General features: G+C 44.5%; 1 protein-coding gene across 1 annotated transcript in view; it reads right to left on the reverse strand.

The window, feature by feature from the left end:
• cfh (complement factor H) overlaps nucleotides 1-23,260 on the reverse strand; it is a gene marked incomplete at its 3' end in the record, with an annotated part of 77,909 nt that overhangs the window by 26,946 nt on the left and 27,703 nt on the right. The window contains exons 4-8 of the mRNA XM_033029130.1: nucleotides 22,287-22,363; nucleotides 15,368-15,565; nucleotides 4,199-4,369; nucleotides 3,521-3,691; nucleotides 542-700 (exon numbers count right to left, since the gene is read on the reverse strand). Of these exons, the coding sequence (XP_032885021.1) occupies nucleotides 542-700; nucleotides 3,521-3,691; nucleotides 4,199-4,369; nucleotides 15,368-15,565; nucleotides 22,287-22,363 (776 nt within the window). The remainder of the gene's footprint in view (nucleotides 1-541; nucleotides 701-3,520; nucleotides 3,692-4,198; nucleotides 4,370-15,367; nucleotides 15,566-22,286; nucleotides 22,364-23,260) is intronic.

A 23,260-nucleotide genomic window follows, 5' to 3' on the forward strand; every position in this document is an offset into this window, starting at 1 on the left:
TAAAATTATTCATATTAAACAACATTCAAAAAATCTCAAACAAGATCAAAAAGATTTAAAAACACCAAATACATTTGGACCTTCTATGACATCTTGCTCCATTCTCTTGATCTCTCTGTCTCCGTCTTGTACCAGTTTACCCTCATTCCCAACATGCACTGATGCACTTGGAAAGTGCCCAGAAATTGATTCAATTCATACAATTTTTTGTTTGCAATTTCTTCGGCACTGCATGGATGAACTTGCAACACAATTACTCATTTGATTACGTGAACAATCCAAAAGACATTAATACCAGGAATATATAATTTAAAACAAACTCTGCTGCCTTTTTTATTTCCCGCGCAAGTACTTCAAAGAGGTTTTCTATAATTTTGTCTGATTTTTATTCCTATTCTTGTAAGAACATCAACAGTAAGTGGTCCGACTAAGATTCTATTTGGTCAAATATCATTGAAAGGTTGTTTCTACAATATAAAAGATAAATTGCCAATTTTAATTGCTGGTCTCCCTGATACTAATAAAAATGGACGACACTTACTTCTGCATATTATGGCAGGATGCCAACCATTTCTTGTACATCTTGACCTCTGAGACCATCCTTGATTTATGCATCTGTAAACAACCTCTTCTTGAAGCTTGTATCTCCATTTATTTGGGTTAAGTTGTGGATCTCTGTGTGGTCGGGGACAAGAGATTTCTGTGAACAGTAAAATGACATTTTCAAACGTTATTGTTGGCTTTGAACAAGTCATAGAACAAATCTCTGTATAATAACAACCCTGATCCTACCCTGACAATGGGACACTAGTGTCCATCTCTCACAGTCTCATGGGCTTCATGTATTTTTGCATTATGTTTTTTCACCTTTGTCGTGTTTTTACGCAGTCTCCTTCCTTTTAAGACAGTGTGATTTATGTATTATTAACGTATAATTTGTTTATGTGTGTTTACCCGAGTATGTGTGCTTGAGATCCTGCTGCTAGTGAGATTTCCATTGCACTTCCACCCCACCTACTTTGTGCACGTGACCATTAACTTGACGTGACAATTGAATGATGCTCTCACTATTGTAAACAGTACTTCCATTCTCTGTATCAAATATGAAGGATTAATTAAAGGTGGCACCGCTGGTAGAGCCGCTGCCTCACAGCGCTGGAGACCGAGGTTCGATCCTGGCCTCGGCTGCTGTCCGTATGGAGTTTGCATGTTCCCCCCGTGCTCCAGTTTCCTCCCACATCCCAAAGACATGTGGGTTTGTAGGTTAATGGGCCAAGGAAGAAACTGAGAACTTTATGACCTTTCAGGTGGTGGATGGAGGTGTAGAGTGACTGAACGTCCATAGTAAAGATGGGGGAGTGGGAGCCTGGAAAACGGAAGTCATTGATGAAACAAAATAGTGTGTGTGGTGTCTTGGACATAGGTAGGGAGGGTTTGGACCGGGGGGGGATAGGGTGGAGTCGAGGTATGTGGAAATTAATGGAACAAGCAGAAACACTGGGTCTGCCAGGGAAGTTCTGTTTGTGGATTTTGGGGAAAAGATAAAACAAGGTCGTGCAGGACTGGGGAACGATAAGGTTGGAGGCTTTGGAGGACAGTCAGCCAGAAGTGATGAAATCTGAAATGGTCTGTGCTGTTTGGCTGAAACTACCTGACCTCCTGGTAGCTGGACACCTTAAATCCCCCTGTCATTCCCACACTGACATTTCTGTCCTGGCCCTCCTCCATTGTCAGAGTGAGGCCCAGCACAAATTGGAGGAACATCACCTCATATTTCAATTGGGGAGCTTACACCCCAGCAGAATGAACATTGACTTCACTACCTTCATGTAACCCTTGCTCTCCCCCTCTCTTCATCCCTCCCCTTCCCAGTTCTCTGATCAGTCACTGTTTCTGACTACATTTTATCTCTTTGTTTGCTTTGTTGTTACCTTCTCCCAGCTAACAAATCTATTCTACGTTTTTCTTGATCTCCATTCCCATTTCCCTGTTTACACACGTTCAAACTTCCTTATCTATGCATCTCCCTCATCCCTGACATCAGGCTGAAGAAGGGTCTCGACCCAAAACGTCGCTAATTCCTTCTCCAAAGGGAGACCAAGATGGCGGCGCTGGCTTAAGCGCGGCCCACCTGCAGTCCGTCTGTTTTTTTTTTCTTTCTTCTTTTTGTTTCTTGTCATGTTTTAGTTAATTTTGTTTATTAAGTTGTGTATGTGTGTGGGTGGGGTGGGAGAAACGGCTTTGGTCTTCCTTCCGGGGATGCGACTTTGTTTTTTTGTCGTATTCCCCGTCTCCGTCTGCGCCGAGGCCTAATGGTGGAGCTTGCGGCATCGGTGCCGTAGCGGCGGCGGCAGCGGCAGCGGAGACCCGACTCGGCCCCGAAGTTGTAGCGGCGGCAGCAGCAGCGGAGACCCGACTCGGCCCCGAAGTTGCGGCAGCGGCAGCAGCGGCGGATACCCGACTCGGCCCCGGAATCGTGGCGGCGGCGGCGGCAGCAACAGCGGAGACCCGACTCGGCCCCGAAGTTGTGGCGGCGGCGGCAGCAGCGGAGACCCGACTCGGCCCCGAAGTTGTGGCGGCAGCGGCAGCAGCAGCGGAGACCCGACTCGGCCCCGAAGTTGTGGCGGCGGCGGCAGCAGCAGCGGAGACCCGACTCGGCCCCGGAACCGTGGCGGCGGCGGCAGTGGAGACCCGACTTTCGGAGCTGTGGCGGCGGCAGCGACCACCCGCGGAGTTTGAACCATCGCCTCGGCGCAGAGGGAGAACAAAGGGAAGAGACAGAGACTTTAAGATTTTGCCTTCCACCACAGTGAGGAGGCGTTTGGTGAACTCACTGTGGTGGATGTTAAATTTGTGTTGATTGTGTGTTTTTGTCATTTTTTAATTATATGTATGACTGCAGGGAAACAACATTTCGTTCAGACCGATAGGTCTGAATGACAATAAACGAATCTAATCTAATCTAATCTAATCAAAGATGCTACCTGTCCTGCTGAGTTACTCCAGTATTTTACGTCTATCTTTGGTTTAATACAGCATCTGCAGTTCCTTCATACAAATTACAACATCCTGATCAGTTATCTGGTCAAGTGAAAATTCCAAAATAAATAAAAGTATATAGACCGCTGGAAGCATGAATTGCTTTACAATGGAACAGTGTGGACAATGGTAACAACTATGCATCTCCGGAGAGAAGGAATGCCTGACGTTTCAGGTCGAGAACCTCCTTCAGACAGCATTTTGTGTCTACCTTCGAGTCAAACCAGCATCTGCAGTTCTTTCCTGCAGATGGTGACAACTATTCTGTTGTTACCAACCTTACATTGAACAAACTTCTATCATGTTGGAAACAATATTTTGTTGTTAATAGTGGAAAGTATTTCTCCTTTAATCAATTCAATGTAATATACAGATAAATTGATTTGATAACACAAAGAATTTCATGGAATGAGGATATGCCAAGTTACCTATGTTAGTATCCCACTCATTTGCAATACGTAAATAAAGAAAAATCATTTACCGGTACAGCTTGGGTTTGGTTGCCAACCTTGAGCTGTACAGCTAATTGTATCAACTCCTCTGTGTACGTAATTTTCATTACATGTGTATTTCACTGTCTCCAGATTAGGATACATCCGGTTTGTCCCATCAAATTGACCATGTTCTATTGTTACTTTCCTGCAGAGTATTGCTGAAAAAGAAGAATGTTCAGTTTTGAACTGGAGACCGAAAATTGGTAACTGAACATTTGCTTTTGTTTCGATCACCTTGTTGAATGACAATTACAATTGCTCAGGTCAATGAGAACAATATCTAAAATAATTTGGTGTGGGACAGTGGTGCAGCTGGTAGAACCATTGTCTCACAGCATCAGGGACCCAGGTTCGATCCTGACTTTTGATGCTGTCAGTGTTGTGTTTGCACGTTCTCCCTGTGACTGCGTGGGTTTCCCCCAGGTGCTCCAATTTCCTCCCACATCCCAGAGACGTGCGGGTTTGTAGGATAATTAGCCTCTGTAAATTATTTTGTATTCAGGGAGTGGACGAGAAAATGGGATAACATAGAACATAGAACTAGTGTGTAAGGATGGTCGATGGTCGGCGTGGACTTGGTGGTCCAAAAGGCCTGTTTCCATCTTTCAATTAATCAAAAGCATGTAATTAATGCAGTAAGCAAGTACATAAACTAATCTGCTTACGTGTACATGATGGTACTGGACTCCATCCGAATTGGGTGCATGTCGTGACTAGTTCACCTCCAGATTTATAACCATAATTGCACCTGTAGTGCAATCGCTCCAAAGATTTGAAAGACTCCTTGGTGGTTTGCACTTCCCCATTTTCTAAATCTGGTTTGTTACATCGCAATTCTAAAAATAAAATAAAAATTACTGAAACTATTTTGTTCTGACTTTCATTGTAAATTCTTTAAAACATTATAAGTAAAATAATAACTGTAAAAAAACAGGGCAGTATCTATCGGTGCTGAATGTATCAATCTTACCCATATTGTCACAGTCCAAAATATGATGGATTTTAAATAAATGTAAAAGTATGAGTCGTACCATGGAGCTGGAGGCCTTGCCAGAGTCTGACTTTGAGCCCCACCGCGGGGACCTGGACTTACCATCGGAGTCGCTCCAACCACGGCCTGCGGATTTCCACATCGCGAAGCTCGCAGACTCAGGTCGAGACCAATGTCAGGAAGCTCCAGTCGCAGAAGGTTTCGACTAGCCCCGACATGGGGTAGATCGCCAGGCGCGGGGGAGCTGAGATTCCCCCCTCCCCCCGATGCAGGAGCTTGATCGCCCTGAAGCGGAGGGCACGCTGCCGGCTACGGGAGTCAAGATCACCCCATCAACGGAAGGCTCAAGGCCCCCAACAAAGAACAAAAAAGGGAAGAGATTGAACTTTTTTTTACCTTCCATCACAGAGAGGAATGTGGAGGTCACAGTGGTGGATGTTCATGTTAAAATGTATTTTACTTCGGTATCACGTGAGTGATTCCATAAAGAAGCCCGCCTGTGCGCATGCGCGCACGCCTGACGCATTGCGCAGCGACTGACTGGCAGGCGCGTCGTTCCTGCCAGCGGTAAGTTTAAACCTGCAGGTAAGTTTTGTTCTTATTACCAGGTTTTGTTTTTTCTTGCAGGAATCTCTTCTTACAGAGGTTTCCTGCTGGATATTTTCGGGGCAAAGTCCGGACGGGCCGCTGGGAAACCGGTTATGGGCCTTGGGGAGACTCCGGTCCGGATCGCTGACAATACGGTCAGCGGCTCCCAGACCGCTGTGGTTCCCGTGGAGGGGGTAAATCCAGGAGTAAGTCAGTATCGCCACCAGAGTCGCTGAAAGTGCGGTCAGCGGCTCCCAGACCACTGTGGTGCCCATGAAAGAGGGTAAAACTAACAATAAGTCGGTCAGGCCTATGGACTCAGGCGAGTCAGGCCAGGAGGGTTCCCCTTCTTCAAAGGTTAGCGTCTTCGGACATCTAACCCACATGGAGCACCTGATGGAGAGGTTGCTCCGCATTGATATGCTCCAAAGGAGGGAGCCATCAGCTCAGGTCTCCTCGGGAGCCCACGGCAGCGGCACCTGTTACAGGGCTGCACAATGTCTCCCTTGGAGGGAAGCATTCAGGGTCAGAAGTGCCTGCAATGGGAAAGATGGAGCACAGATAGCACCCTCGGGTGTTTATCCCACAAATGTGATGCTCCATCCTGATACAGGTCCGTAGGAGGGGCCATATCGGTGCAGGTATCCTCAGGGGCCTGCGATAGCACCTGTTTCAGGGCTGCCTATGAATCTCCCTCTCTGTGGAGGGATGCTCGAGTGGTCAGTGTGTAACTGACTTCAAATTCGAAATTATGTCCATGGAACATACTAGAGCACCCGTGTATGGCCTCAAGGGATTCCTCGCAAACGAAGGTGTTGCTGCCAGAAGAGTTGGTTACCAGCCGTTGGAAGAATACCCGGAGGGGCCAGAGTTCCCCTCATGCTACAAGTGCCGGTAGTGAACAGCGCTATCAGGGGTGACATTGAGGCCAGCCGCCGAATCTTCTCTTCAGGTAAGACCTATCCAACAGGTAAGACCTGGATGAGGAAGCAAAAGCTGTCGGACCAATCAAGGTACCAACGACGAGCAAAGCTCATCGTGTCGGCGACAACACACAGCACGCCTCCATCGGCAGTAAGCGGTTCACTGAAGCTGGTGGCAGCGTGAAAGCTGGGCAGAGGTCTTTCAAGCCAAGGCCCAAGCCGATCTCAGGAAAAATATGGAATCCACGCACCCTACCAGTTCTATTCTCCAACCAAGGTAACCATGCAGGTAGGTGGGTCTGGTACTTCCGAAACATGGGGTATGTGGACCATTTACAAGTTGGTAATATTTACACTTGTTTTTTGTACAAATGATAATGATAACATGTGATTAGTTTTATACTGCACAGTATACTAGGATTCCAAGCTGGCTTTGAATTGGGGCCAGAGTTGTCTTTCGAGGCAGGCTCAGTATTATGGGCAGGATTGCCTTTCAAGACAGGCTCGGAATTCGGGCCAGAGTTGTCATTCAAGGCAAGCATGGAATTATGGCAGGCGTGGCCTGTTCATTGTGAAAGATGGAGAATGTTGTTTAACTCGCATGTGCAGTATAAACTTTTCAGAATTGGAAACTTTGTTACTGACTAACAACTGATTTTCATAGCATCTTTATGGCATGCATCGATCTCAAAGGTACATTCTATTCAGTTCCCATTCACAGGGATCACCGGAGACATTTGAAATTTATCTGGATGGGGCAATGATAACAGTTAAAGCATTGCAAAATGGGCTAACTTCAGCTCCCAGGTTATTTACTAAATTACTAAAACCGGTGCTTGGACTGCTCAGAGTTCAAAAACACTTGTTATGCCATGTCTGGAAGATATTCTAACGCTGTATTTTGCTAAAATCAACTGTTTCAGCCTCAAAATATATTTGAGAATTGGGATTCCTCATCCATCCAGTTAAATTTAAGTTGATACCAACTAGACTTATTGATTATTGGCATTTACCATTACCTATTAATTTGCCTGTGACTCCGTCCTGGGGCATGAGATTGGAATTAATAGAAGCCTGTAACAACCTTGTTATTATAAAGCAGCCTTCTATTCGCCATCTTGGGGAACGGCTGCTAACCAGCAGCCGTCCGTTTAATTCACTTTTTTTTTGTAGTTCTAGTGAGTCCTGTGTTTTGTTTGTGGGAGAAATAGACTTTTTAATGTGGGGGGAAGGGGGTAATTATATTTCTAGGTCCCTACCTGGTCGGTGAGGCAGCTTTTTCTCCGGGCTGCCCAGTCGGCCCGTCCTCGTGGCCTACCAGCGGGCGTGGAGCGTCGTTTCCCGGCGGGGACCGCCAAGCACCTCGGCTTCGGTGGCAGCACAGCGCTGGAGCACTATCGCGGAACGGGCGATGCCTTGCCTGGGTCGCCGCGCTGGATCGACACGCTGGAGTTCCGGTGAGCTGTGACCGCCGAGTTCAACACCTCCAGGCTGCGGGTCTGCGGAGCGGAGCGGGCGGCGCCGACTTCAACATCGGGAGCCTGGGAGCTCCAAACCGGCGCGGCCCTGTCAGCTTCGGAAGCCGCAGTCTCCGGTAAGGAAGCGGTCGTTCCAGGTGGCCCAGCCGCTGAGAGGACTCTCCCGACGCCGGGGCAACAGCACCCGGCGAGAACGGCCAAGAACATCGGGCCACCGTAGAGGCAATAGCGGAGGCCTCAATAGGCCTGACTTTGGGATAACTGGGGATGGGGACTGGACATTGTGCCTCCCCCCACAGTGGTGACCATTGTGGGGGGATGATTTTTGTGTGTAAGTGATTATTTTAGTTTGTGTCCAAGATGGCTGTCGGAAGGGAGAGTGTACACTGGCGCGGTTTAGCTGCCGCTGCTCTCGCTTCACATTGTGTTTTTGATTTTTTTGTCTTTGGATCGAATCCTGTCTTTAATTTGTGTATTGGTGATGTCTTTATTATTTATTTTATCCTGATTATATGTTTTTTACTCTTGTTAAATTCTGTAAGGTGTCCTTGAGACTTTTGAAAGGCGCCCATAAATAAAATGTATTATTATTATTCATCAAGTGTAATTGGCAATATAGTAGCTGTGATTCAGCTGAGCAAGTGGGGCTTTGGCTTTATCAGAACTTACATCGCGCAAAGTAGCAAGCTCTCAAGTGCCATGTAGGTCATTGTTAACAGATTATATGCTATTACCAGCTGAAGCTACCAAAGTCACAATGGCCGAACAGTATTCAGTATTGCTCCAGTAGTTTTGCTCAGTAAATCTTCAGTTATATTACAAACTGATGCTAGTGCTCAAAGACGGAAAATTATAAATGCCATCTCTAGTTCGGAGGCGAATGAGATTTGCATGAGTTACCAATTTTTCAGTTATTGGTATCAACTACCTATAGACACTAGGTGCATTCTATGGGTTAAAGGGTTATTGTGTGAATATGCATAATCTGCATGCTCAACTCCAAGTTGATACACTATGGTGGTGGCATATGTTAGTCACATGGGTACAATCAAGTTAAAGTATCCTGTAATAATTTACCTAATCTCATTTGGCGCTGGTGTATCATCACATAAAATCAATGACAACACAGAATGGGTTTTGGATCACAAAGTATTTTATGAAATTATGGCTCGATGGAAAAACAAATATCGATATGTTTGCATCCAGGCTCATACACTGGTTGCAAAAATATGGGGCATAACTGTGGCGCGAGATACATTCTCGCTACACGGAGGAGGAATGTTCTTTTATGTCATTCCTCCATTTTGCCTCATCAGTCGGGTCTTGCAATAAAGTCAGCAATATCCCACTTCAGGTTTTCGCACTGTCTGACTGGCCTATGCAGCCATGGTTCCCACTTTTGTCCGGAATAATAATACAATCTTATATGGTTTTTCTAAACATAAAACTTTGCTGGTTCAGCCTGTGGCTTAGGAAACCAGCCTCTGCATGATAAAGTCAATTTATTGACTTTCAGATTCCGAGTAGACTGCTCCTGCGGCTCGGGTTGTCAGACCGATCCATGTACGTGCTCACTGCAGAGTGCAGGGATAGCACCAAAAAAGCAGTACATTTCCTCTTCAGGAGATGGGAAGCGTTTTGTTTAAATGCTAAGGTTACATTTAATACGGTACAGATAACTGACGACTTGGAGTTCATTTTCAAATGGGTCTTTGACAATAAATTAAGTTATAGTGCCATTAACTGTGCCCAAAGTGCCTTACATCATATTTGCTACAACGAATGGGACCCACTATGTCGGGTTTCACCCTCTGATATTGAGTTTATAAAGGATATCTTTAACACAAGTTCTCCCAGGCCCAAGTACAGGGCGGTATGGGATATTGACATTGTGTTAACACTACTTCACCAGGGGGATCCAGCTACATCCTTAGCTTTGGCCCGGTTCTCATAAGGTAGTTATCCTCACGGCGCTGGTCTCAGCGCAACGGGTTCAGTCACTACATAATTGCGACTGGACAGAATGGTTACATCTGCAAATAATATAATATTTTATGTTTATGATTTAGTTAAGCAGAGCAGACCAGGGGCGTCAGGTCTCAAACTAGTTATACCCCATAGACCTTCAGTTATGTGTGGTCACACATATACAACAATACATCAAGGTCACCAAGAGCCTTAGAAGCTCTGAACTAGCAATGTTTGTTAGTTACAAAAACTTTATAAGAAGGTATCAGTTCAGACCATAAGGTTAAAAGATGGTTAAAATGGGTTTTGGCTTATGCAGGAGTAGATACTGATATTTTCAAATCTCATTCCACCAGGGCTGCTACAACATCAGTAGCAAGGGTTATGTACATTCCGTTGGACCACATCCAAGCGGCTGCAGGAGATGGTCAAATGAAACAACTTTCCAAACATTATATAATAACCCATTGCCAGACCAGGGATATTTGCCAACTCTATTTTAGGTTCTGTTTTAGAGTTCCCTCCCGGATGAGAGGGGTTACTTTTATTATTATTTATTCATTATGAATGTTTCCCTTATCTGTGGTCAATTGATGCAGTTGTGCTTGTGTGGACTCGTTTTCATGGCATGAAATCACAGAGATTTGAAATCTTCACATGATCACTCACGTGACTCCGAAGTAAAATAGTAAGATTAAACGAGAACTTACCAGTTTTAAGTTTTATTTTTATTTTATGAGGTGTTACGATGAGCGATTACGTTCCCTCAACTCCCAACCCCTGTATCGTAAAGGTCATCTGGTAGCTCTAGTCTTCCCTAATCTTACTATGTCATTTCAACTACTGTTATCTGTGATTTCACACCGCTGCTTTGAAGATCGACGCGCATGCGCACAGGCGGGCTTCTTCACGTAATTGCTTATCGTAACACCTCATAAAATAAAGATCAAACTTTAAACTGATAAGTTCTCGTTTTATCTTACTATTTTGTGTGTTTTGTTGCTTTTTAATGATATGACTGTATGGCAAATCAAATTCCTTGTATGTTGCAAAGCATACTAGGATAATAAAGTATGATTATATGATTATGGTATAAAGCCAAATAAAATGTTTAAAATATAAATATTACTGAAATTTAAACTTAATCGAATTTTATCGGCAAGAGTAATAAGACTATTCCAAATTACAAAACAGGAACATTTTGAGTTTGGTGACAAACCACATAAGCTTTTAGCTCGCCAATTGAATAACGAGAAAAGGAAAATACTATAACCAAAATTAAATCAGAGAAAGGTGAATTACTAATACTACCTAACGATATTAATAATAGATTTGCCCAATTTTACCAAAACTTATATACATCTAAAATTAAAATAGAAGATAGTAAAATAAAAAATGTTCTAGATAACTGCAATCTTCCAATATTGGACCTTTTGGAACAAGAGGAACTAGGAGCTCAAATTACAATCAAAGAAATAGGTGAAACAATAAAATTGCTGAAAAATGGTAAGACACCGGGACCAGATGGTTTTAATAATGAATTTTATAAAAGATTTCAGGAGATAACAACCCCTTATTTATTTAATTTATACTCCCATGCTTTTAAAGAAAACAAACTACCTGAAACACTAACAGAATCAACTATTACGCTTATTCCAAAAAAAGATAAAGATTTAGAAGATCCGGGCTCGTACAGAGCTATATCACTTTTAAATACAGATCAGAAAATTTTAGCAAAGATTTTAGCAAGAAGATTAAGCAAATATATTAGTAAATTGATAAACCCTGATCAAACGGGGTTTATACCTAAAAGATACTCATTTAATAATCTGAGACGCCTGTTTAATATAATGTACTCGCATAAAGTAGAGGAAGAAGATATATCAATTATTTCTTTGGATGCAGAGAAAGCATTTGATCAGGTAGAGTGGCAATACTTATATAAAGTACTACAAAAATTTAATATGGGAGAGAATTTTATAACATGGGTAAAATTATTATATGATAAACCAATGGCAAGAATTTTAACTAATAACATGTTATCTCAAAAATTTCAACTATCAAGGGGTAATAGGCAGGGATGTGCACTATCACCCCTGCTATTTGCCCTTATGATAGAACCCCTGGCTGAAAGTATAAGAATTCATCCGAATATTCAGGGCTATAATACCAGGGACTCAAAGAATAAAATCTCATTATATGCAGACGATATACTTTTATATATTACAAAGTCACAAACGAGCATACCAAATTTATTAAACTTAATAGAGGAATTTGGGTCTTTTTCTGGATATAGAATAAACTGGAATAAAAGTGAAATCATGACATTAAAACCTCAAGAACCTACACACTTACTGAAGTTCCCCTTTAAAATCGCAACAGAAAAATTTAAATATTTGGGTATTCAGATTACTAGAAAATATAAAGCATTATTCAACGCTAATTTCATACCTTTATTAAATAAACTTAATACGTTGATTAAATTTTGGAAAACACTTCCCTTATCATTATTAGGTAGAATAAATGCAATAAAAATGATCTTCCTACCACAATTACTATACCTATTTCAATCTATACCGGTATATATACCAAAATATTTTTTTTTTAACTTAGACTCAAATATTACTAATTATATTTGGGACTATAGATCACATAGAATCACAAAAAAACACTTATGTAAACCAAAAGAGGTCGGGGGACTTTCACTTCCGAATTTTATGTATTATTACTGGGCAGTGCATATTAAGAATATGATTTATTGGTTGGATAGTTCTACCCAACAGACAGAATGGATAAAAATGGAGAAGTAGGATTGCCATCCTTGTAATATAGGAACGATCCTCTTCTCCCCAAAAAAACTGAATAACACAATATATAAGAAGAACCCAATTATATATGGTACAATAAAAATTTGGAAACAAATAAAATTATCTTTAAAATTAAGAAATCTATCACTGTTAATGCCAATAGCGAATAACCCTTTATTTAAACCATCTCTTATTGATAAGACATATAACCAATGGGAAAGTCTCGGAATTAGAAGGATCGGGGATATGTACGAAATGGGAAACTTACTATCATTCCAACAACTACAATTAAAATTTAAATTGAAAAACAACCAATATTTTAAATATCTTCAGATTTGCGATTTCGTGAAAAAATATATACAAGGATATCAAAAAGTAACTCCTGACTTATTGGAAGAAGCAATGAATATTGAAGCTGACTCACAAAAATTAATATCATATTTATATAATAGTATTCTACATATAGACCTACCATCGACAGAGGTACTTAGAGAAGAGTGGGAACGGGAACTAATGATAAAAATTACGAAGGTTAAATGGGAAAAATACCTGATGTATATTCACAAATGTTCAATTAATGTAAGACATAATCTAATTCAATTTAAAATTGTACATAGATTATATTATTCAAAAACAAGATTGAACAAATTTTATCCAAATATATCCGCCACTTGTGATAAATGTCTAGCCCAAACGGCAACTATAACACACTCCTTAGTTTCCTGCATAAAACCTTATAGATTTTGGAATGATATTTTTGAAATATTTACAAAATTGTTCAAGACAAGAATGGAACCTAATACTGAAATGATTATATTTGGCGTAATGGAAGATGGGAATAAATTGAACACATCTCAAAATCTATTCCTTAACTATGGTTTAATAATAGCAAAAAAATTAATTCTTAAATTTTGGAAGGGTACATCAATACCAACGCTTAAAATGTGGATTGCAAGTATGTTGGACACCGCTCATCTTGAGGAAATGAGATTCCTCCTAATGGATAAATCAGACCAATTCATAACGAGTTGGTCTCCATTCGTCGTTTTTTTGGAATCATATGGTGCAACATAATTGTAAAAAAATAACTGTTTCAGGACTGGACGAGGGTTGGTCAAGATTATAAATAATGATCTCCTTTTCTTTTTTTATTTTATTTTATTTTCTCTATTTTCTCTCTCAACTTTCTTCATTTACTCGTTTTCTTTTTTCACACACTATATATTTCACATCTTTCTATCCTTTACTATCTAACTTCTTTTTCTTATTCTAATCTTTTTTCAATGTAAAAAAAAAAAAAAAAAGAAGTTGTACATAAAATGTATTATGAAAATATATATTAGGCACTTTGGTGCCATATGACTGTACTTACTTCTAAAAATAAATAAATTAAAAAAAAAAAAAAAAAAAAAATATAAATATCTCTGATAGGCCTATCCGCAGAGAAAGACAAAGGACTAACATTTGATCTTGTCCACTCACGTCGCAGCGACCTCTGCAGTCCGTCTGTCTTTTTGTTATTTTTTGTCCCGTTTTAATGTAGTTTTTATTTTTTTGATAGGGTATGTGTGTGTGTGGGGGGGGGGGGGGGGAACTTTTAAAATCTTTCCCCTGCACGGAGAACCCGACCTTTTCCCTGTCGGGTCTCCGTTGTCGTTGAGGCTGCAACGTGGAGCGGCCTCCAGCAGGAACGTCCTGGGGCTCCAGTCGCGGAGCTGCGGACTTACGTACCATCGCGGAGCTGGCCGAGTTCGGAGCGGGTGGAGCTGTGGTGGCGCTCAGCTGCGACCCGACCCCCGGAGATTCGGAAGCTCCAACCGCGGGTCCAGTGGACGGTGATATCGGGAGCCCGCGGGTCCCTGCTGGGAGACCGCTTTTCGGGGCTTCCGCAACGGCGACTTCTCCTGCCCGAGTCGCGGGGTCGAAGAGTACCTGGAGCGGGGCCTGACATCGTCCGGCATGGCTTCAACGGCTGCGGGACTTTGCTAGCGCCCGCCGGGGGCTCCAACAACAAGACCCGGAGCGTGGCCTTGCATCACCCGGTGCGGCGTTAATGGCTGTGGGACAATTACCATCGCCCGCCGGGGGCTTTGACTTTGACTCTGACATCGGGAGGGGAATGGGGAGTGCAGGGGAGAGATAAGTTTTTTTGCCTTCCATCACAGCGAGGAGGAGATGCGCTGTGATGGATGTATGTGTAAATTGTGTTGTGTCTTGGGTCTTTTTTTCTTGTGTGTATGACTGCAGAAACAACATTTGTATTGTGTTGTGTATTGTATTGTGTATTGTGTCAATATCAAGCAGACACACAGAGCACCAACTATGACGTTGAAGTTTCATCTGAAACTGGCCATGGGTGTTTGGACGGGAAGCTCTTCTTGTGATACCACTGCTCACTCACCCATAATCAGGTTTCAATCTCCATGTAGGATGATACAGGATGTGCTCGGGAAACAAGGGTCCAAATATCAGTTTGATAACATGAAGAAGGTTGGAGAATCAAGGAACAATGGATGCTGGAGATTTACATAATGTGCTATAAGAACTCAGCAGGTCAGACAACATCTCTGGAGAGCACGGATGGGTAATGTTTGGGGTCAGGACTTTTCTTCAGACTCATGTCAGAGCAGGGAGTTACTGCAGGTACTATAACAATATTTCAAAGGCATTTGGATAGGTATACAGACAGGAAAGGTTTAGAGGGACATGGGCCAAATGTGGGCATATGGGATGACTTTATGTCCTTTTGTGTATTAACCAGCATCTGCAACTGTTTATTTCTATGATATAGGCAGGAACTCCAGGTGCTCTGGTTTCCTCACCTTTCTCAAAGACGTGTGGGTTTAGAGGTTAATTGAAGTGTGGACTCGGTGGACAGTTGACCTGTTTCCCCAGCTGCATCTCAAAACCAAAGTAAACTGAAGGAAGGTGGACATGAAAGGTGGACAACAGTGCTCTTATGCAATGATAGAGTGCTTGAGGAACTTTATGAACATATTATCCTACCTTTTTGACGTTCTTCAGCTTTTCTGTGAATTCCAGATAAGAGGTTTTTGTGAAACTTTGTGTAGAATCTTACCTATGCATTTTGGCACTGTTTGACTCCAGGTTTTGTTTTTCATGCAATAAATTTCTTTGGCACCATCAATTATCAGGTCAGGAGTGTTGCACTCAAAATTCAAGATGGTGCCATAAGGGTAATCCTGGTTCAGGTCAAGCACATCGAACCCTGCAATCTTTCCATTTTCAGGTTTTCTCACAGGGGGGCATTTATTCACTGTAAAACATGTAATATTGCAATTATTCCAGCGCTGAATACTACAAATCATTGCAAATCAGTATCTCTGCAGATTGCCTTTTTCATTTGCAGTGTTGAACTGCCAGCTTATTTCTGGTGATTGAGTCATAGATTCAAATAGCACGGAAACAGGCCCTTCGGCCCAACTTGCCCATGTCAACCAAAATACCCCATCTACACTAACCCCTCGCACTCAAGTTTGGCCCATATCTCTCCAAACCTTTTCCTATTCATGTAGCTGTCCAAATATCTTTTAGATGCTGTTATAGTACCCGCCTCAACTAGCTCCTCTGGCTGCTCCTCCCATCACACTCTGTGTGAAACAGTTGCCCCTCAGGTTTTTATTATTCATTAATTATTATTAATTATTCATACATATAATTACGAATCAATTAATCAATCACTTAATTAATTAGTTAATAGATTGATTATAAATTTATGATTCAATTCAAAAACTAACAAATTAATCAATAATTCAACCAATGAATCAAAAATCATATTAGGTGATAATTAATTAATAATTAGTAACAATTAATAATAATTAATTATCATTATTAATCATTCCCCTCACTTTAATCCTAGAAACAAGGAACTGCAGATGCTGGTTTGCGAATACAAGACACAAAATGCTGGAGTAACTCACCGGGTCGGGCAGAATCTCTGGAGAATGTGGATGTGACATTTTGGGTCACCTATCGATGATCTGCAGGCATGCTGCCTGACCCAGTGAGTTACTCCAGCATTTTGTGTCTCACCTTAAACCTATGTTCTCTGGTTCTTGATTTCGCTACTCTGGGTAAAAGATTATTCTCTGACTTCAGTTTTATTTTAGTTTAGATTAAGGATACATTTCAGAAACAGGCCCTTCAGCCCACCGAGTCCGCATTGACCTACTATCCCTGCACGCTCATTAACACAACCCTACACATACTAGGGACAATTCTTTTTAACATTTACACCGTCAATTAACCTAAAAACCTGTACATCTTTGGTGTTTGGGAGGAAACCGAAGATCTCGGATAAAACCCATGCAGTTCACAGGGAGAACATACAAATTCCGTACAGACAGCACCAGTAGTCAGGATCAAACCCAGGTCTCTGGCACTGTAAGGCAGCAACTCTACCGCTACGCCACCGTGCTACCACTTTCTCTATTCCCCTCATGGATACTTTGGCCCACTGAGTCCACGCCAACCAATGATCACCCATTCACTACACATGAAGGGCAATTTTAGAGGCAAATTAACCTAGAAACCTGCACGTTTTTAGAATGTGGAATGAAACCGGCGCACCCGGAGAAAACCCACGTGATCAGTGGGAAAACGTGAAAATTCCATACAGGCAGCAACTGTAGTCAGTATCAAACTGTCATCAGTATCACAGTTTGAAAAGTGCGGGAGAGTTTAACCAGAGCCATTGGACAAGTCAGCAATGAGGGGAAGAGGCACAACTAATTTAAGGTGATAAAGGCAATTTAAAGGTAACCATTGGACTGGTTGCAAATTAAAATTGGTAAATTGAGTAGCATTTAAGGATAAGGCAAAGTCAGTGGAGCGGCCATGTTGAGGGGAAGCGCTGTGGAGAGATAAAGAGTGCAGGGCTGCCAACTCTCACGCTTTGAGCGTGAGACTCACGCCCTCAAGCAAACTCTCACACCCTCACGCACATCAGAAATTTCTCACGCTCAGTGGTGAGAAATTTTGCGATCAACGAAAATTTCAAAACTCGGATAAACTGCACGGTCCGCGGTTGTTGGAGAGCCGGGGCTGCGGGAGGGATGGGAGCAGAACCAGCAGCGGGAACAGATGCGGGGAGCCGGGACTTGCGTGTGTTTGCGGCGCTGTTGAGTGTTTGCGGCGCCGCGAGTCGCTCGCTGCAGCTCTGGCCAGGGAACACTCCGGACAGTGCGAGTGTCCCGGGCCGTGGAGCCGTCGGAAGCGCCGCTGCCGCGAGAGTCTCTGTGCCGAAGGGACAGACTCTCAAAGGGAGGTGGAGAGAGAGAGAGGAGAAGGAGACAGGGAGACAGTGGGGGGGAGAGAGAGGGGGGTGAGAGGAAAGAGAGGGGTGAGAGGGAAGAAAGGGGGTGGAGAGGGGAGGAGAGAATGGGAGAGAGAGGGGGAAGAGAGAGGGGTGGTAAAAGAGAGAGAGAGGGGGGAAGAGAGAGAGATGGGGGGAGCAAAGAGAAAGAGGAGATAGAGACAAAGGAGAAAGAGAGAGGGGAGAGAGAGCCAGGGGGAGAGTGAGGTGGGAGGGAGAAATGGGGGAGAGAGGGAAGAGAGAGGTGAGAGGAGAAACAGAGAGAGGGGAGAGTGTGTAGAGAGTGAGAGATAGAGAGTGAGGGAGAAAGAGAGAGGGGGGGGAGAGAAGGAGAGAGAGAGAGGAGGGGAGAGAGAAGAAAGAGGGGGAGAGAGTTAGGGGAAAGAGGAGAGAGAGGAGAGGGGACGAGAGAGAGGGTGAGAGTGAGGTGGTAGGGAGAGAGGGGGAAGTGAGAGAGGGAGAGGGGAGAGGGGAGAGAGAGGGGTAGAGAGAGGGGGGGTGAGAGGGGACGGGGGGGAGAGGGAGGAGAGAGGGGACGAGTGAGGTGGGAGGGAGAGGGGGGAAGAGAGAGAGGGAGAGAGGGAGGGGGAGAGAGGGGAGAGAGGGGGGAGGAGAGAGAGGTGGGGGGAGAGGGAGAGAGAGGGGGAGAGAAGGGGGAGAGAGAGAGGGGGGAGAGAGAGGGGGAGAGAGAAGAGAGAGGGGTGGAGAGAGTGAGAGGGGACAGAGGAGAGGGTAGGGGGAGGGGAGAGAGGGGGTTGAGAGGAGAGAGAGCGGAAGAGAGGGGGAGAGAGAGAGGGATGAGAGTGAGGTGGGAGGGAGAGAGAGAGGTGGAGAGAGAGGGGAGAGAGTGAGGGGAGAGAGAGAGAGAGGAGGAGAGAGGGGGATAGAGAGGCAGGGCTGGCAACTCCCATGCATTGAGCGTGAGAATCACGCATTTCACTAAATTCTCACGCTGATCACAAATTTCTCTCGCTCTGTTGTGAGAAATCATGTTATCCAACGAAAATTTCAAAACTCATATCAACTGCATGGGCCGCGGGTGTTGGAAGCAGAAGCAGCGGCGGGTACAGATGCGGACGTTGGAGCGGGGCTGGAGAGTGTTTTCCGGGCTGGCGAGTCGCTCACTGCAGCTCCGGTCATGGAGCAGCCTCAGTGCAAGAGTCCCGGGCCGTCGGAGGCGTTGACGCGTTGCGCCGCTGCCGTGAGAGTCTCTGTGCCGAATTCGCCCAGGTGACCGGCATGGATCAGGCTGCGGCTCGGTGCATCCTGGAGGACAACCAGTGGTTGCTGGAAGTAAGTACCAAGCACTGGGTAGATACGGTGGAAGATTGTGGACTTCAAATGGGGGTGGTTGGTGGAAGCATCCTGCTTGCCTGCTAGATTTTCACTTACTGTAACTGCAGGAAAAATGTTCCCGATGTGGGCAAGTTGGATGAAGGGCCTATTTCCAGGCTGTATCACTCGATGACTTAAACCCAGGTCTCAGGTGCTGTAAGTCAGCAACTCTGCTGGTACGCCACTGCTGGTACGCCACTCAATATACAATATTCACAATATATAACATCTCGTATACTTGAGCAACTTGAGAAATCTATTATATATAACTAAAATTCTGATCTTGTTTTCTTCCAATTTGCGTGGTTTTTCTATTTGCGCAAAAACAGCACACGATAGTGCGATGATTTTTCGCCACCTTACCATTCTCCTGCGCTTCAAGTGCAACAAGTTTGTTCTGATTGATGGTATATTTTAAAAGTTATTAAGGTTTAAAAATCTTAAAAACCATGCATGTGCAGATTGGTCTCCACTCCTGTCAGTCACCGCCACGACTGAGAAGTCAACGCCACTTCCTGCACCATCACCGCACTGATTGGCCGCGTCCACTGTCATGCACCGGCGGCGCCCGGCGAGGAGACTAATGTTGAAGGAGCGGAGTGAGCAGAGTGTGCATCACTAACGATCTGCCGGGTGGAGAGTGGGTGGGGCTGCATCTGCCGGCGCTTACGATCCGGGGCCTGGGCACCGAAGAAAATGCTGCTGATCTGGGCCCACGCAGATGGCTGAGGCCGCACCGAGGATCCAAGGCCTCGGCGCCGAGTCTTGCTCTGTGGCCAATGGCTGCAACCTCGAGATCCTGGGGAGGTGAGGAGGGAGAGTGGGGGGATTGAAGGAGAGGAGGGGTAGGGAGAGAGGCGGAAAGTGGGAAGGTGAGGGAGAGTGGGGAGGAGGGGGGAATAGAGGGAGAGGAGTGGGGTAGTGGGGGTAGGGAGTGGAGAATAGAGGAGGGCAGTGGGGGAGGTGAGGAGGGATATTGGGGGGAATAGGAGAATGTGAGGTGGGGGATGGAGGATAAGAAGGGGAGAGGATGGAGGGAGGAAGTGACTAAGGGTAGGGGAGAGTGAGGGAGGGATTGGGGGAGAGGAGGAGAGGGGAAAGAAGAGGGGCTGAAGAGAGGGGGAAGGAGTGCTGGGGGATGATGGGAAATGAGCCGTGCCGGTGCAGTTGGGGCTATGCGTGAGTGGTGGAATATTGCATTGGGGAAACTGGTCTGCACTTAGTCTAGTAACTAATAAAATAATAAACTAACAAACCTACTAGAACAAATAATGCCTAACCCGTGCTTGCCGACCAAGACGAGGACCAGCTTAGATGGGGTTTCTTAGTCAACATAGACTAGTTGGGCTGAAAGGTTCTGTTTCCCTGCTCTGTGTCTCTGAGATTCTGAACATCATACCAAATGCACCTTCACCACTTTGAGTGATAAAGGTACAAAGTGGATTGTCCAACATAGCCGGCTGAGAAAATTAGGACCTCATTGCCGGGATGTTGGCCTGAGAGAGAGAACACTGATGTGGTCGATTTATCCTCCCAGATCACCAAAAGATATTGAGGCGACAATATTGAGGTTCTCTCCAAAGTCTGTGGGCACAGAGCCCGAGCTGAGCCAAGATGTCTGGGTTTAGTTTTGTTTAGATTATTGTCATGTGCACTGAGGTACGGTCAAATGCTTTTTTGTTGTGTGTTATACAGTCAGCATAAAGACCATACATTATTACAAAGACTCTGTGGTTACCCTATCTATTCCCCTCATGATCTTGTTCACTTCTGTCTCATGGAGGGATTGCACGTATGGTCATTGGGTCAAAAGGCGTGATGCACGGAGCAGCTTAATCCTTCTGCAGGACATGGCAGCTTCCGGCATACACTGTTAACACACAAAACGTGGACTTTCCTACCTGTTAAAAACCGTGAAATGGTCAATTTTTGCGCTGTAAATAATTGTGGAGGGTGACTGAGCACTCTGAACCAAATGCTCTAGTATCTTTGCTCTGAAGCCGAGCACCAAGGTGTAAGCGGCCAAAGGAGCGCATCCCTCGGGACAGCCCCCACTCTCCCCCCGGGGTCAGCGCTGTCCGGCTCACCTGCCAACCCCCCCCGTGTGGCCGCACTGTCACGGGCTGTGGGTCGGCAGCACCCACACACGGGACCGGGTGGAGCGGGGCCACATCTCCGGGCAGCGGACACATGGGGACGAAAACCTGGCAACGTCCCCATCAGCTGCAGCAGAGTTGGGGACAGTCTGGTCCCTCCGCCAGAGTCATTGACCGCGCTGCACCGGCACCCCGACCTCTGACTCCCCCCCCACCACCACTGCATCCCCGGCCCGGGGTCCACGAGTGTGGATGCTGGATGCTGGGACAGAAGAAGGGCCCGCTATACTGACAAGTACTAGAAACATCTAGGAACTGAGTACCTGCACTCCTAGATCCCTCTGCTCTGCCACAGTCCCCAGAGCCCTGCCATTCACTGTGTAGGTCCTGCCCATTTTAGACTTCCCACAATGTATTGAGAGTCTCGCATTTCTCTGTATTAAATTCCATAAGGCATTCCTCAGCCTATCTGCACGACTGATCGAGGGCAAGCTGCAATTTTTGTCAACCACTCTGTGCATTTACCCGATCTATACCCCCTTGATTTATCACTGACAACACACAGTCCAACATCAATAGTGGTATAATTTAACAACAAAATGCTCATACTCCAGTCCACAATGAATCGACGCATTCTCTGCAAAACAACCTCTGGGTTCCTACTCCCATTCAGTTCTATTATCTCACATAACCAAAGAGTGGGCTGTTGGAGTCCCTGCAGCAGCCGGGGAATTGCGTGGATTGGCAACACCGGAGGCCCCACAGTGGATGGACCAGCATGTGGATTGAACGTGGCATGCAGTGGCACGGGACGGCGGTGGAGGATACCGACAACATCGCCTGGCCAGGTCGACCCCTGCAACTCTGACCCAGTGCCGCCGTCAGGACAACGGACCTTTATGGCCAAGTTGAAACACTATATCTTTCAAGTTCAAGTTGGTAAATCATATTTCACTGTACCTTATATGACAAATAAACTTGAATTTGAACTTGAAACTTTGAAACTTCAAGGATACAAGTTGGCACCGGAAACATGCTGACTCTTGTGTACTGACTCGGTGTAATCTACTATTCACACACTCATGTGCTTGGGTGTCATTTTGCCTGTGTATAGTAAAGCTTGACTGAATTGCATGCAAGAACAAAATAATATTACTGTTCCTCTGTACAGGTGACAATGAAGTATGAACCTTGGTGACAATTTTTTTAATTTTTAATTTTCTTTCTTTTACCTTCACAATGACGAACCAGACCACTCCAGCCGGAGACTTCACAGATGCTGTAATTTCGCGTGCCCACCAGCTGATATCTTTAAAGGCACAGAATATAAATTGTGAGTATATTTCATTCTTAAATGATGGATGGGACCATATGGAATCAATAGAGAGAAGTACAGAAAGGTCAATATTGGACTGTCCGATTCAGCTTATAACACAGTCATCATGACTAAGAAATCATCTTTATCATTTTCTGCACAATTTATCATTTTGAGAAGTAACAACAAGCAATGGAGACACAAGGAACTGCAGATGCTGGGATCTGGAACAAAACACAAGGTGCTGGAGGAACTCGGCAGGTCAGGCAACATCCGTGGAGGTAATGGACCGACGACGTTTCGGGCTGGCACAATTCGATGCCTTTCAATTGTTTACATTGCGATGGCTGGGATTCTACCAGGGACAACTGTTTGCAGGGCAGCCACATTCACCACGACACGACCATCACTCCATTGAACGAACATAACGGCACCAATTAAAAATAAAAGCATATTCTCCATTCCAGGATGTGCCTCGATTAAAAGTCAATGATCTGGGTAGAAACATTGAATGCAAACATAGATAATAGGAGATCGGAGACATAATAGAAAATTTTACTGAAGGTTTTGAAAAATTAGAAGTTAGTTTACCACAAAATATATCTGCCTTTTTCAAAAACACATTTAAAGTTTATTGAGGAAAATGCAAAGTGTTGGAGGAACTCGATGGAGGGAATGGAGAATTGATGTTTTGGGTCAGGACCCTTCTTCAGACATCATCATCTGTCCATTCACTCCAAAGATGCTACCTGACTCACTGAGTTCCTCAAGATTCCAGTAGTTGCAATTTCTTGTGTTTCCATTTAAAGTTTATTCCTGGAATGGGAATTATAGTTAGTAAATTTTCTTTTCAAAAAGCATGATATAATATTGAATATATAATATTGAATT

Source organism: Amblyraja radiata, chromosome 10, assembly GCF_010909765.2.
Source record: "Amblyraja radiata isolate CabotCenter1 chromosome 10, sAmbRad1.1.pri, whole genome shotgun sequence".
NCBI lineage: Eukaryota > Metazoa > Chordata > Chondrichthyes > Rajiformes > Rajidae > Amblyraja > Amblyraja radiata.